We start from the raw sequence: 16,072 nt of genomic DNA on the forward strand, positions 1-16,072 counted from the left end.
CAGGGTCATGGGTGGACAAGGCTTACTGATGCACAAGGGGAGCGCAGGCTGGCCTGTGTAGCCCCATCTATTAGAAGCACTAGTGTAGATCAAAGTGATGAAAAGGTTAATGAAGTTAATGTGTCAGAACACATGGAGCATTACTGTTATGGTAGCAAAAGGGGGAACCTGCTCAATATTAGGCCATTCAGGCTGGGTTTAATCTAAATTCATGTAAAAGCTCTAACACACCAGCTGTCCGTCTCTGATCTGTGTCCAACCTGTAGTTTTTGAGCCATATCTCGAAGCATTGGCACCGGACCCTTCTTTCGAGGTCATCAGTAATGGACCATTTTCTTTTTGGCTGTTCAGAAAAGCAAATGAGAACTCGGTGAGGATCTGTTAAAATATTACACCAGTGGTGTGAAAATGGCTGGCCTCATTTTTTTTGGCTACAGTACAATGCCGGACCAAGACGGCTTGTCAAAGTAATAAGTACAAATGCAATTTTTTGTATTTATTAATAACAGGACATTATTTAAGTAAATGGGTGCTATTTAAGTAGATGGGTGCTTTAATAAACACCCAGAGCTTAAAATATTAACACTACATTATTTTCTTTTTTATATACACCAGGGCTGCATGATTTAATATTAAAATACACTATTAAATGTACCATTTTGTATTCAGATGCATTTATCTTGAACATATAGGAGAAATTATACCATTAAAATGATATTTGCCTATATTTATTTGTCACTTTAAATTATTTTTAGGTGACAAATAAATATTTGGCGAAATAAATACCTGTACTAATAATTAACTTTTGAGATTAAATAATTGCACAGCTCCATATTGTGCGTTTGATCTATATGATTAATTTTGCCACACTAGTATAAACAAAAAAACATTATTTCAATAAAACTAATAAATACTGTACATAAACATATCATGTCATAAGTTATTCCTAAATGCACTACAGTTACATATGTAGTCGTCACATACAGTATGTACACCAAACTACAGAAAAAAACTAAAAGTATAAGCAGTGAGTTAGAACAGTGAATTATAGAATGAGAAAAAATATCACATAAAGGATATCTGTTAAAAAAAAATCATGCTCTCCTTTGAAATCTGCTGAAGCGTTTTCAACCCTTAAATGGGTTTCGTCATATCACAGGGAGCATTTTGTATTACAGTAGTCTATTCAGAGGTTGCGGGAATAAATTCATGTATGACATTCAGTAATTCTCTAGTTTTGTTAAGCTTACATAACTTTCAAGCAGTGTAGGGAGCCAAAACTGACTAATAGAACTATATAAAGACTTAATCTAGTAAAACTCTTCTGCTCCATGCCAAATAATTCCTGTTCATGATATCCAACCTAGTAACCAGTGTTAGAGTGTAACTACACAACATAGCCAGTGTTGGTTCTTAATACACAATCCAAACCAGAAAGATGCTAGTTAAGTAAACTGCAAAGAAAAAAAGTTTAATACTACTTTAGATGTAAATGGGAAGAGTAAAAGCTCCAGAATAGATTCAACTGGTTAAATTGTTCCGTACAGTATATGTATGGAGTAGTAGGGTGCTGTGGGTTGTTAGTATGGATATAATGCTGTTTGTATGCATTGTTCTGTGCTCGTTGTGTGATCTGAGTGGATACCGTCTAGCTTTACCTAAAATTATAACTTAATAACTTCTAATTGTGTATTTTTGTGTACAGTTATTTTATTTTTAACTTTTATTTGTATATTTTTATTTTATTCTTCCCTAGTTAAACTTACCCTTTATTTTACTTTCATATTTATTTCCTATTCCTATTCCCATTCTTTTATTCTTAGGTCACGAGCAGTTTCACTGTCTTTCTAAATGTCTAAGCATTCCACTGCATATCGTACTGTGTATGACTGTGTATGTGACAAATAAAATTTGAATTTAAATTTCTAATTACTTAAAGAACAAATGATTGATTTATGCTTTGACCGCACCTTGTTACGTTCGCAGCTGGCCCTGAACAGGGAGAGAAGGACAAACACACAGGCATTGCGTCAGTTACTGCAAAGATCATGAGAACCAGAGCTCGAATTGCTTTTTCTAATATTTGGTCTGGGGACAAAGACAGGAGCTGAAGTCTGGGGCTGACATGGAGATGTCTTGGCTGATGTCCTTATGCTGATGCTGCAGCAACCAAATAGTGTTACCATGATACTTTTTGTTTCGATACTGGTACCATCATGAATTTTGGTACTTTTCGAGTCTTTCTTTTTGAATCAGAGGTCCTAGAATTCTGTGGCTAAAAAAATAGGTTTGAAAAATTCTAATGGTAAATGTGGTATAGAAGAGACATAATTAGTTCAATAGAGTCTTATACAGAGTATAATATTGTGGGAATAATAAAATTAGTTTGCAGAGAAAAGGCAATAAAACAATTTTTACAACAGCTTGCTGTAGTTTCTAAGGCGTCTATCAGACTCCAATAAAAACCATGAAGTTCCTGCACGATTAATCTATCAAAATTACAATCTTGATTCATACATTCACACACTCTCGTTTCTGAATAATGATGATCCACTTGTGTATATTTCCCTGCATTCAAATCACACTGCATTTACATGTTCCCTTCTTTACTTTTACACAGTACAAATAAATAAAACACAGGTTTTATTTTTGTTCGCTCAAGCCTTTAACTCAATCTGTATTTTCACTCTCTTCTGTGCACTCGCAATACCACTACGCTCACTCGCGCAGTTCCAGCCAATCAGAAGCTAGAGGAGGGACAACACCAGCCAATCAGAAGTTGAACAGGGTTTATTCTGATGACCAGTTTCGGATTGGCTCTTTTTGATGTGTTCTGTGTGTCAGTGTTAATGTGTCAAACCACGACATTTTTTTTTTGTGTTCAGTCCTAGTATATACTTTATCTTCCCATGCGTTAGTTTCTATCTTTATTGTTTTTATTAGAATACGGTAAATGTCTCACACATACACACACGCATGCACACCAAATACAAAAATATATACTAGTGTGTGAACAGAGATACGCATGTACAATTATAATTGGAATATAATGTACTATATTAGTTAATTAAACCTGACATGTTGATTTTAGCTGTTACACAGAGACTCTGCGAATAGATCAAAAGCCACATAGAATTATGCTAGAAGTATGTTAAGATTGAGTGGTAAAGCCTATGGCAATAAATGTTATACTTAATTTCTAACCACTTAACAAACCACAGCTTATATTAAAATAATATTGCAAAATAATAATAATAATATAAACTAAAGCATGTGATGAAGACATACTGTAGTTGGCTGAGTGTCCAAAATAGTGCTATTTATTATTTTTTTACTTTATTTTATTTTTTTTATTTATTTATTTAATTATTCCTTAAGGCTGTTCCTACTACTCAGTCGGGAGGGCTGAAGACTATCACGTGTTTCCTCTGAACCATGCGACACCAGCCGACCGCATCTTTTCTGATTGGCTGTAGAGCCATGATTGATGTGAGAGCACAAATTACCTCTCATCCCTGCCCTCTGAGAGAGCTCGGCCAATCAGCTCTCTCTAGACCTCCGGCTGCGAGAGGTTACAGCATCACTGACCATCGCCAGATGATGAGGCGAGCACTTTACCACTGCGCCACTTAGAGGCTTTATTAATTTGTTTTATGTATTAAAAGATACATGTCTCAAAGTTTACATTAAGGATTTCCATTTGAGTGAGAGTGCAGACCTAGTTCCCACTGCGTCCTAAAAGCATTAAAGAACGCCTTGGGAATGGGGTCAAATTGGAAAAAATGGGTATTTATCAAGTTCATACTACTTTCTAGCCACATCCCTGTCAGGTGCTCAATGCGTCTATCATGTTTTTACTAACATCTTATCATGCACATGATCATGCGCTAACCAGGTCCAGTAAGTTTGAACAGAGTTATTACTATGTCTAGGCGCATTAGGCACATGATTATTACATTGTATTGCATCCAATGGATACCGTAATAGGCAGTGCTTTTAATCACAAAGTGATGGTTTGAGGAATTATGTCCAGTATTTACATGATACAGAATGCGATAACCTGCTGCATGCATGCCGTGAATGTGGTAAGCAACAGGAGAATGTAATATGAAGTTAATGTGGCTTTCTACAATGTGGCATGGACCTACCATGGTCATAGCACAGGCTAAAAGGTCATTGTGAGAACTCCATTGACAAGGCGACAACACAGTGACATTCCAGTGACAGCTCAGAATTCCATCCGCCCATGCTTGTAGTATGTTGATGAAGCAGCTGAGATGTGTTAGTTAATGTATATCGGTGACTGGTCAATGATATCTTTACTACATTCAATAAATCGTGGCAGCTCCATGTCAAGGGAGACAATACTACATAGGGCTAAAAACGGTTCCTCGAGTAACTCGAGTAATTCGATTACAAAAAAATTATTGAGGCAAAATCTTCTGCCTCAAAGCTTCTTTTAATTAATTTAAAAAGCTTGCGTTATGTTTTTGCGCAATTATTTGTTTGGCGTGACACAGCGCGCTTCTGGATGCAAGCCGCCAGGAAATACTGACGACAAATAAGCGCTTACGCCACCCCCTTTTTGTTCACAGGTCAGTCTTGTGTTATCTTGTAGTTAAGGGTCGTTCATGAAAGATTCTTTCTTTTTTAACGAATCTTCAACAAGATTTAGAAAAAAACGAATAGTCTCGAAGAGTGATTTGTTCATTTTCTACTGGGTGCGTATGCGCTAATTACCGCAAAACCTCCGTAGGTTATGTACAGGAAACAGAATTGAGTGATTGTTTCTCGATGACTCTTCTACTCCGAGTCGTTCATTCTTTTTTTACATGACTCCCATAGACGCTATGCAATGCAGTACACAGGAAACAGAATTGAACGGTTTCAACGAATCTTCAAGTCCCAAATCGTTCGTTACTTTGTCAAGTGACTCCCATAGACACTATGCGGTGGAATAGATACAAAACAACGAACGACTCAGACTGGAAGATATGAAAAGTGAGCAACTCATTCTGTTTATTATGATATGTCCTTAGCTGCATTGTAGTATTTTCTTTACTGAAATTATAGCCAAAATTTGTGTATGTAGACGTTTTGGGAGTCTTTTTATTGAATGACTTAAATGACTCAAATAAAAGATTCGTTCATTTTGATGAAGAAGATTCAAAGAGTCACTAAAATGATTAAAACTTCCCATCACTAGTGTCTAGGTATCCCTTCCAATCAAAGGAGCGGATATATCAGCCACCACCCACACCTTCAAAGTCTCAAAACTCAACGAGCATGTGTTAAACAGTTGCAGGAATGCTTGCACATGACTTTTAACTTGAGTGAGTTTTGAAACATGAGCATGCGGCATTTACCGTGGGCAACTTTTGACTTTTGAATGACTCATCATTCTGTGGTTTGCCCTATAGCAGTTCTTCGGGTCTTTATCCTTAAAGGTGGGTAAGCATTGGACAGCTCACACTTTTCTCACTGACATCAGATTCAGTTCCTCTCTTTATTCTGTCCCTGCTTAGGGCCCATATCCTGTATGGGATGCGCTGCCAAGCATCCTTTCCCGAATCTCAATGAAATCAGCACACTAGTCCCCAGAATGTCATTGGTACATGAGCATTAAACATAGTTAAGAATAATGAAAATAAGAATAAGTTTCTTAGATCTAAATTAAAGTATGTAGGGAAGTTCACAGCATGTGATAGTTTTCATATGTGAGTGACTGTGAGATACAGTGCATGCATCAGGAAACTCCACCTTTAGCAAAGTCCATGACACTGCACACATTTCACTGAAACTTACTTTCACAAGCATTTTGCCTCGGCTTTATTTATACTTTGAATATATACTCAGCATTCGTATCTATTGTTTATATATATATATTTCTGAACAGAACTTTATTCATCTAATAAAATAGCCATAAAAACCCTATTAGAGTGATGATAACATTTTGTACTAAATGTTGATATATTGTTGAAGTTGAAGTGCTTGACTGATTTATTGTAGAGAACTATAAATATTGCATGTTAGGTATAAACTAAGAAATTTAAAAATTGTCAAATTTTTAAAGAATTTCTATAATATATATGTTTTTGTCTATTTTATATATACAGATGTGATCTGTGTCCACAAGGCTAAGATCCTTGTAAAAAAAAACTCTAAAACAAATTTTGAATTTAAGGCCCTCAGTGAATTAAGAATTAATTTCACACTAGTGAATGACAAAGCACCTGCTTGTTGTGTGTTTACATGTGGCCACAATTTCAGCAAGTGACGTGCTAGTTGAAAAAAATTCCTGTGTAGCACATGTGCTAAAACATCTTCTCATTCCCCTTTATCGCAACTTACTAGGCATGTTTATGATTAAACATTAATAAATTTTTGCCGTAACGATTTTAACCGGTTCATAATGAATGAACTGATCATGTTTGTTTTGGGTAGTAATACTCTGTAGCTCACAAATTCATTGCTTTATACACCACAAGAGGATGCGGGTGCAGTTCAGACTTTGTAAGAAAGCAGGCATTGATGTTTGAGAAGAGAAACAGCCAATCAGAATTTGTGATTCAGGTTGTGCTAAAGTAAATATTAAGTATTCAGCTAATTATAGTGAAAGAAGCTATATGCTTTAAAAGTTGGGCTATAGTAGCTGGTCCTGATATTATTTGGCTGGTTTTTATTTTTGCATTGGACAGAGCAGGTGTTTAGCACTGCACAGTCATTTTTTACATTGTGATCTGTCAACCTTGGAGCACAAAGTAAGCTAGCATGCATGAGAGAGTTTTTGCTAAAGAATGCCTAAAATATGTAATTGTCCAAATAAATACAGTGGCAGTACAAGTGTACTGTGACATTTAACATTTACTGATTAATTAATTATTAGTTGTTAATGTCTAAAAATTTGCGAAATTTACCTTACTACCTGCATTAGGATCTACGTCCTGGACCATTTTTGTTTTACTTTTGTCTCTGGCAGTTGTTGTGTCTAGTACAGCTTCTGCTGCTGTTAGCTAATATTATGACTGGCATATAATTTCATTGAAGTTGTAAATTACATTCCTATGACAGGTGAATTACCGCTTAGTATGAAATGCTGACTTATATTAAAAAAAAACATGTTCTTCTGACTTTTCAGACCTGTACATATTCTATACCTCTAAAGTGATGTGTAAACATTTTGCTATATATTAAAGATGGGGGGGATTGTTTCAGTTATTAATCACAATTCTTTTGTGTGGCATTTCATGTATTCACGCATCGCTACAACGATTCCAAATTGTTTTTGTTTTAGTTACATTTATAGTAGAGATGGACCTGTCGATCAGCCAGTGACCAGAATTGTCTGGTTTTCAGTTTGATATGCCATCACAGGTGGATATAACCAATTCTGTACAGAGCACAGAAACTTTAGAGTGGCTCAACAGAAGCGCATTTTAATTGAGTTGCATAATTAAAAATCGTGTGTGTTAAAAACTTCTTTTAAACGTCTTTTTTTCCAAACTCTGTGAATGAATCTCAAACACACTCATTACACACTCACACACAAATCTCAAAATACATGAGAGCAAATAAGCCGTAAGTCCCATGCATTAGAAGAAAGTAATATAATTTATTAAAATCACAATGCATATTGATGTCACATTTCCATCACGAACTGCCGTCATTTCACCTTTTTCCCACGCTGTCATGTCTTCTCTCTCACGTGCTTATGTTTTTCCCATGCTGTCATGCTTTTTCACAGGCCCCACCCTTTCACACACCGGCATCCCATTCACAACTAATTCCTCCCATCATTTAAGGAAGCGCAGTGCGCTGTCTCGCTGCCAAATTAATCCTGGCCTTCAGAGCCCAGTTTTCTCACATTACGTTTTTCGTGTTAGTTGTTTCCGTTCTCGACCTCTCTTGTTCTCGGAATTCGCTTCTAGCCTCTCGTTTTTGGCTTTCGTTCGCTGTTTGTCTTTTAGCTGGTTTTGACTTCTCGCTCTCCTTTTGGATTTTTCACATCGCTGACTGACTCATTGGCTTTGAACTCTCGCACTGGCTCGCTGGCTCGCACTGGAACGTCCCTGCTCGCTCCCTTTTGATTCACGCACCGACGCCTGACAATTGAATCACATCAGCAGTTTGATATCGTGATCAAATTGTATTGTGAGGTGACTGATGAATTCCATCAGTTCCTTTGATATCTTAGAAAAGTGTATTGTCGCCAATTTTATGGCGTTATGAGTATTATTATTAGTGTATAGTGTAGCAGTACTGACATTAACTGTAATGATTTAGTGCTGAAAATGTTGGTATTGTTTTTCCTGTTTGGATTAAATGGTTTTTAGCAAGCTACACTGTCTTTTATCTTGTGTGCCTGAATGATCGAGTTAACCACATTTAACACAGTGATGTCATCCCCAAATAAAGAAACGGGTATTTACACATGGTTAACAACAGCCATCTAATAATATTTACTTCCTTTTTTTTCACTTGTGGGGGCGTTGTTACTTTTCAAAAAGGTCAAATTAATTTGCTTATAATGCTTAATAAATGTACAAATTTTACACTATGTTTTTTTACGTTAATTGATGAATTTTAAGGCTTTGCAGCCCCTAAACTCTATTAAAATATACCTTATGCAATTCTCAAAGCTGTTTGATATGAAGACATCTTGCTGGGGGGTTACAAAGAATGAATACTATCCATTAAGTCTTAATAAAGGAATGATTTTTTATTTAATAAAGGAAGAGAGATGTAGGCATGATCACTCCTTCGGGTCATGGTTCTTTCTGTTGTAAACAAAGCTTGTTACAGCCGCTGTGTGAGATCAGACGCAGACAGTAAGGCATAGAATGTGTAAACTGGTTTCAGACATTTGACTTAAGAGCGAAGAGAATTATTTACAGACACTTAACCACAGTGGGTGAGAGCATAACACATATCGGCCTAGAGGGGCAGGTCATCAAGGTCATCAGGTCATACCCTAATTACTGTTTAAAAAAAACACTTTGATTCAAACCATAAAGCTCTAATGTATGAATTATTTTACTTAATATTAAAAGTCTTATTGGTTCATACAAAACCTAAAGAAGTAAACTGGTTAAAATAGTTAAATGGCCTCCAGTGCATAAACATTGCTAATGGTTTTGTAGAAATTCTTTCTATTTACCAAAACCTGGACTTTTTCCATGAGTTATTACTGAGAATGAGTCATTACAACACAAATAGAATTTAGATATGAAGAAGTAGAAGCAGGACAGGCGTACTGCGATGTGTTGCTGCTACTTTAAATTACTGCTGCTTACTCAAATTAATCTTATCCAGGTAGGTTTTTTTTGAGAAGTGAACATGTCAGCTTGTGGCTGTTAAACTTTTTTGTTCTGTGTTTTTAACCAGTTGCACATATTTGTACATTGTATGTTCCTCTGTAACTTCCTGTTTTTAGTTTTCTGAATAAGAAAGTCATTGTTTTTTTCAACTGAATTGTATTTACACAGATCTTGTTCTTTTGCTAAAATGTCATGGGATAATGTAAGTTAACCATACAACAGTATCGATGAGTATCTGTCGGTCATTTGGTGGAAGTGAATACAGCTGCCTGCCACCTGTTGTAAAGCATTAACTGATATATTTTCTCATGGTCACTGAAACAGGATTTTTAAAATGGTCACTGTACGTGTGTTTCTAATATATCAAGTCAAGTGATATCAAACTGAAAAGCCTTTCTAAATTCAATATGGCACTACTTAACCAACTTATTTGGCATGAAAATGGCTATATCTATATGAATATTGAAATCACAGATAATTTGATCAGAGGTGACCATTTTTAGAAAGATGTTAAATTAATGCCATTTTATTAATTTGGTTTATGTAGAATGAACAGAAAAAAGGCAGTTTTTTCATATACTGTACGTTACAATGAGGACATCTTGATCTACTCGCCAGACTTAAACAGCCTCATATCACATGTAAGAAAGGTATTAACCTGTCTCAGAAGTAATCATGTAAATGTCAAGGGGGAAATATGTGAATTCCATGTTAAAGAAATTGAGATATGTTGTCTGCCATGAGGGCGTACAAATGGATGAAGAGAAGGTATCAGGTGTAAGGGACTGGCCCAGGCCAACATCTATAAAGGAAGTACAACACTTCCTAGAATTTGCAAATTTCTACAGAAGGTTTATTAGAAAGTTCAGCCGCATCGTAGCACCACTTTTCATCACAAATTTCTACAAGGAAACTCCAAAAGATTGAAGTGGAACCCAGCAGCACAACAGTTCTTTTTTTGCACCTTAAGGAAACCTTCACAACACCACCATATTAAAGCACCCTGATCCTTTGAAACAATTCTCCGTGGAATTGAATGCCTCAGAAACTGGTGTAGGAGCAGTACTTTCACAATGATTCGGTGGCAAACCAAAGCTACACCCCATAGCGTTTATGTGAAAAAATTAACACCAGCCGAGCAAAATTAGAGGTCTGTAAAACTAGCATTGGAAGAGTGGTGTCATTGGCTCGAAGGAGCAAAACATTTATTCATCATCTACACAGACCATAAAAACCTTTGATGCATAAAAACAGCCAAGAAAATGAATGTCCACCAAGCCCGATGGCCTCTGTTTTTTTTTTTTTTTTTTACAATATTTAACCTTGTGTTGTTTATATATTGTTTCACTGACCAGGACGCAAAAAAGGCAAGGCGGATTTTATCCTATCCCTATCCTATCCCACAACATACCCTTTCCAAACAAGCAGTCCAGATTTGTGTGCACAGTCATGTGGGGAATTGATAAAGAAATAAATGATTTCCCAAAAGCCCAAATACCGAAGCAGTGTCCTCAAAACAGGAAATTTGTCCCTATTCCAAAAATGAGCAAGTTGATAACATGGGCTCACACATCCCCAGGAACTGGTTACCCTTTCAGTCTGAGAACCCACAACCTACTCTGCAGAGAACTAACAATTCATCCTATGTGTAGAGTATGCACAAAACTCAGGATTTCAACCCCCGTGGAATGCAAACATCATAAACTGTCAGAACACAGTCTGTCAGAACTACAACTAACAAATTACAACGCTCACCTAAATACTAACACACCTGAGACTAATTACTAGACTCGCGCACTTCAAGTCTTTGCAAAGTGTATACTCCCTGTGACTTGTTCCAGTGTCGTTACCAAGCCTTTAGTTACTTGCATGCCTATTTCAGATTGTGACCTTGTTCCAGTTTATGCCCGTTGCAACATCCATTGCATGTTTACTTGACATGTTTACGATTATAAATGTATCCCGATTCTTTAAATTTTTCCCAGATTGTGTTTTAAATCTGAAACCTTTTAAAAAAGTATGAGTAATTAATGTAACCCATTCCTTATAACATTAACATTTGTTAAAAAACAATGCAGCGTTTAAACAATACGTACAGACTAACTTCAAATACAAGAGTTTAAGTTTTAAACTACCTAGTGGTGTGTATTGTTAGTTTTTTTTACAATTATTCTGGTGCCTAAACCTTGCCTGAACCGATACTTTAAAAAAAAGAGCCACAAAAATGGTGAATTACAGTACGTTTCCACATTGGCAGCTGATGTCTGCAAGCTGAGAAACGCGCATCTCTCTGCATTTAACGTCATCCAGTGTGTCCTCAAACGCTTCATTATGTTTGACGTGTTTCCCCTTTTACACACGATTGTTGAAAGACATTTGTTGCATGGTACACAGTGATGGAATCCCTTGTAGTGAAAAACAGTTACAATATAGAACTTTTAGTTTTAGGCATTTTAATTTAAGCATGTTTGCTACCTGCTAATGTCAGTACACGCGACATTCATGATGATCAGGAAAGGATGGTCTCATTTCCTGAATTGTGCAGACAATTCTGACAAAATCTGAAAACAACATGCACACGCACGTTACAACACACATTACTAGTTTGTAATTTTTGAACTTTCGGACTTGCATTTACATGCATTTTCCGTTGTGCTGGCATTTTCAGCTGGCAGTGTTCAGGACAACAACCTGTAGCCTGGTGGTGGGGAAGCGGGACTGCCTCCCCATATTGTCTGCCCTTTCAAACACATACCTGTGTGGTCAGACATCATCATTACCTGAGAGGGTTTTCTCTTGGGCAGGACATGCAGTAAGTCAGGAGACTTCAAGTAGTTGGGTTAGGTAGCATGTACATTTGTTGTGTTTTGTATTTCATGTATAATTTAAACTTTAATATATTGTTTACTTTAAATATTGTTTTCAGTAAAAAGCCGTCCTTTAACATTATCCATCATTTTTGTAGCTCTTGTTCAGGCAGCATTTGGGAACAGGTACTGTTTTAAAAAAATCTATTTGGTACTGGTAGCGGAAAAAAGCCAAACGACCCCCAACCCTTCGTAACATGTGTGCTGGAAGCTTTAGTGTCCGTCGTCATCTCTGTGTGCAGTCAAATGCCACAGTGCTCCAAACAAGGGTTAATGTTTCGTTGTAATGAGGTTGTGTTTGCAGCGTTGTCTTTGTGTTTTTCATGCAAAGTTAACTCAACCTCATTTTGTCGAAGGCACTCTAACTTTCAAAAACACTGATGTCCTAATGGTGAACTTCATTAGAACTTTATTACAATTCTTATGCAATGTTAGGCATCCTGCAGGGAAGTGCACAAACTGTATCGGGTCACCTGTGCTGTATTTGTGTCTTGTATCAGTGCAGGCTTGGGGGTTGATTGAGTGGATTTTCCCGGCAGGCATGACGGAGCATATCATTTAGTGTAAGATCAGAAGGGGGATTTTTGTCACTTGTTTTGAGTTTTGCCCTATTTAAGTTCCCTGTTTCAGATGTCTTTGTGTTGTGTTTCGTTGTTGTCATTTACACCTCTGAGCTGCCGAGCATGGTGTGTGCTATTGTTAAATGCTGCTTTTAATGCCCATTTTTTGCTCCAAACCCAATCCCTATGTTAATACATTCTCACCTTGCTCCATCTCTGATAATATGATGATAATAAGAGTTCAAAGAATTGTTGTATTTTGACAAATACAACGATTTTGACACACTCCTTCATATTTATCATGTACAACATACTAATAATTAAGTATTAACACTGTCACTGTGCTCCCATTTTAATCCCTATGATAATAATAACAGATTTAAACCAAAAGCAGTCATGTGTTAACTAGAGGGTGTCGTAAGTATGTCATGCCCTCTGCTCTAGTTGTAGATAAACCGTGTTCCTCTGTGTTTTTAGGCTGGACTGCTTTGTGAGTGAAAGTGCGCAGCCATGACGACCCACGTGACTCTGGAGGATGCGCTGTCCAACGTGGACCTGCTGGAGGAGCTGCCGCTCCCTGACCAGCAGCCATGCATTGAGCCACCACCCTCTTCCATAATGTACCAGGTACCGTATGCCTACTTCATGCCTGCTTTTTGAGACTCTGTCAAACTGCAGTGTTATACACGGGGGTTACAATAATAAACGGTTCTTTTACTCAAATTAATAAAATGAAATTGTCAACTCGTTCATGATGGCATCACGCTTGATTTATCGAGAACTGTTACGTTCTGCGCTCTGACGTGTGGTTGTGAGGCCTAAATGGAGTAAATTAGTAACAGCGCAATGACAATGTGGCCGCTTTGTGAAGAGAGTCAGGTAATGTGTATAATTACAGACTGTGTGTTGCTGTGAATCAGGTTTTTATTTCCAGTTCTCCTCAATCAACCTTTTAATGTAAATTGACTCACATGATCACATGCAAATTACTGTCGGCTTTTAAACTCTGCACACGCAATCTTCCTCTCTTCTGTCTCCCTCTCTCTATGTTTCTGTCTCTCTCTCTCACACACACACACATACACAGTATTTAGCCATAATTTTCTCAGGTGTGTTCTTTTCTCACTTACCTCACACTTCACTTTGCTTGACCTCGACCTTTACCACAGACTGAACTCTGGTCTTTATGGTTTCTTAACATTTCAGCTTGACTCCCATAATTACCATCTACCATCTTTAAGCTTTAATTAATGGTTATATTTTATTTCTACTAATTAGCTTTTCTTTGGTTTTAGATTTAGTTTCATCAACAAAGTTAATTAAAGACATATTTTAAAATAAGATATTCATCTGTGTTATCTTGACTGTTAGTTACCACATGCACAAAACAACCTGAAGCTAACTTGAAAAGCTGAAGCTAAATTTAAGCTATTGAGTGATTGTGACGGAGTAATCCAAATAATCGATCGTTATCAAAATAATTGTTAGTTGCAGCCCTGAGTTGCCAGTTTATGAGGTACAACTCCCACTTTAACACATATGATAGTTTCCAATAAGCCTCCTGCCTCTCGACTATGGTTTGTGGTATAAATCAGACATACAGTAACAGCATTTTAGGTTGACAGTGTTCAGTTGAGAATTTGAATAAGCAAATGGGTTGACTTTACCAAATTTACATTTCTATTATGCAGCAACAAAGTTGTGAAAAGAAAAAAGAAGAAAAAAAAATCATATTAATTATCAGCAGTTGTTTGGAGTAAAACAGCTTCTGGCTTATGCAAGCGAACAGACCGACAGAGCGAAGCAAATCATATGCAAACTCAACCCTGGAGTGTTATCTTAGAACTGTGCACTTGTTGTCAATAAAAAAAAAGTGTGTCTCTAGTAGTGTTGCACACGTACTTAAAAATGAACCATGGTGGTAGAGTTTAGAAGCGGTACAATGACAGAACCTATGCAGGTGTCTATTTGATCTGCCTAATAGGGATCTGTCTCTTTAAGCACAGCGCTGACAGCAGTGATGGAGACGGAAAAACCCTGACTGAGTTTGTAATATGGGCAAAGGAAGCATTGAGTTCTGCGGATATGAGTTAAGAGAAGATGAGAAGAGAAGGCTGAGGACGTTTTTGTTCGGGGACTCGACTTGAAGAGATTGTCACAGGAATAACGTCGCTCAAAGTGAAATATGGTTATATTTGTGTTATAGAGTGGCCGAAAAGGCAAAGGCCTAAACACAGCAGTAGTGCTGTGCATCTGCTCTTTCAAAGTGTGGTTATACCGTTACGTAGTTAATGTTATACTGACTAGTGTTACTGCACATTCAAGATTCTCTCTTCTGTTTCTTAAGAAATAAACATAAAAAATTTGCGTTTCCTAAAACGGAATGTATTTATTTATTTTCTTCAATTAAAGTCTGCTAAAAAGGGTTGGATATCGTTGGCTAAACAGTGCCTGGACCGATACATAAAAAAAGGAACTGAACTAACATTAAAGAACAGTTTTTTATTAAAAGACACTCCTAGCCCTGGCAGATGCTGACAGCTGTTCTCTGAGGACTCGTGACTGCAGTCAGTCGATAATTCAGGACTGGAGTTTCCTACAGTCTACCTGGGCCTCCAATAACGAACTGGAAACCATATTAACCTGAACACATCTCCTGTTATACCGAACTTTCAGCCTCCTAACACACAGTATGATACAGATCAATCCCTGCTATTCGTTATTATCCAAAGGAGGATGGATTCTTTCGATTGTTTAAAGCTGCTTTGTGACAAACTGACAATGTCAGTTGTTAAGAGCGCTATACATATAAATGCGCTATACACATTAAATAAGCAATCTGTATAAGTATTTCTAAAAGTATACATTAATTTAAGTGGATTTAAAACACAACTAATTTACATACTACCTCACCCAACTTTAATAATTCAACATCAATAACAGCTACAAACCAGCTTAAAATTTTAGCAATTCTTTTGCAGAAAAATGACCATATTTGGAAAAATAAGACACCTCTCCTGACTGTGCTAGGGTCAGTGTGTCTGAGGTCGTGGACACACACACTGAAAGCTGATATCTGCAAGCTGTTTTACATGTTGCATCCGTTTGCTTTTAACTTCACCCTGTGCATCCTCAAATGTTTCATTAGGTTTGCTGTGTTTCACCCTTTACAATAATTGTTCAAAGTGTCCTTCCCTGTAAAATACAGCCACACTTTAAACATGTTTAGGCATATTTAAGCTTTAGGCATTTTCATTTCAGTGTAATTAGCTTAGCGAGCTAATGCTACCTGCTGCCATTAGAGCAGGTGTAATTACTTTGGTAATCT

At 37.0% G+C, this 16,072-nt stretch overlaps 1 protein-coding gene across 1 annotated transcript in view; it reads left to right on the plus strand.

The window, feature by feature from the left end:
- The window catches only part of cyfip2 (cytoplasmic FMR1 interacting protein 2), a 40,597-nt gene that overhangs the window by 2,041 nt on the left and 22,484 nt on the right, over window positions 1-16,072 (plus strand). The window contains exon 2 of the mRNA XM_053505536.1: window positions 13,222-13,371. Within this exon, the coding sequence (XP_053361511.1) occupies window positions 13,255-13,371 (117 nt within the window). The 5' untranslated portion in view covers window positions 13,222-13,254. The remainder of the gene's footprint in view (window positions 1-13,221; window positions 13,372-16,072) is intronic.

Source organism: Clarias gariepinus, chromosome 10 (genome assembly GCF_024256425.1).
Source record: "Clarias gariepinus isolate MV-2021 ecotype Netherlands chromosome 10, CGAR_prim_01v2, whole genome shotgun sequence".
In the NCBI taxonomy this organism is placed as follows: domain Eukaryota; kingdom Metazoa; phylum Chordata; class Actinopteri; order Siluriformes; family Clariidae; genus Clarias; species Clarias gariepinus.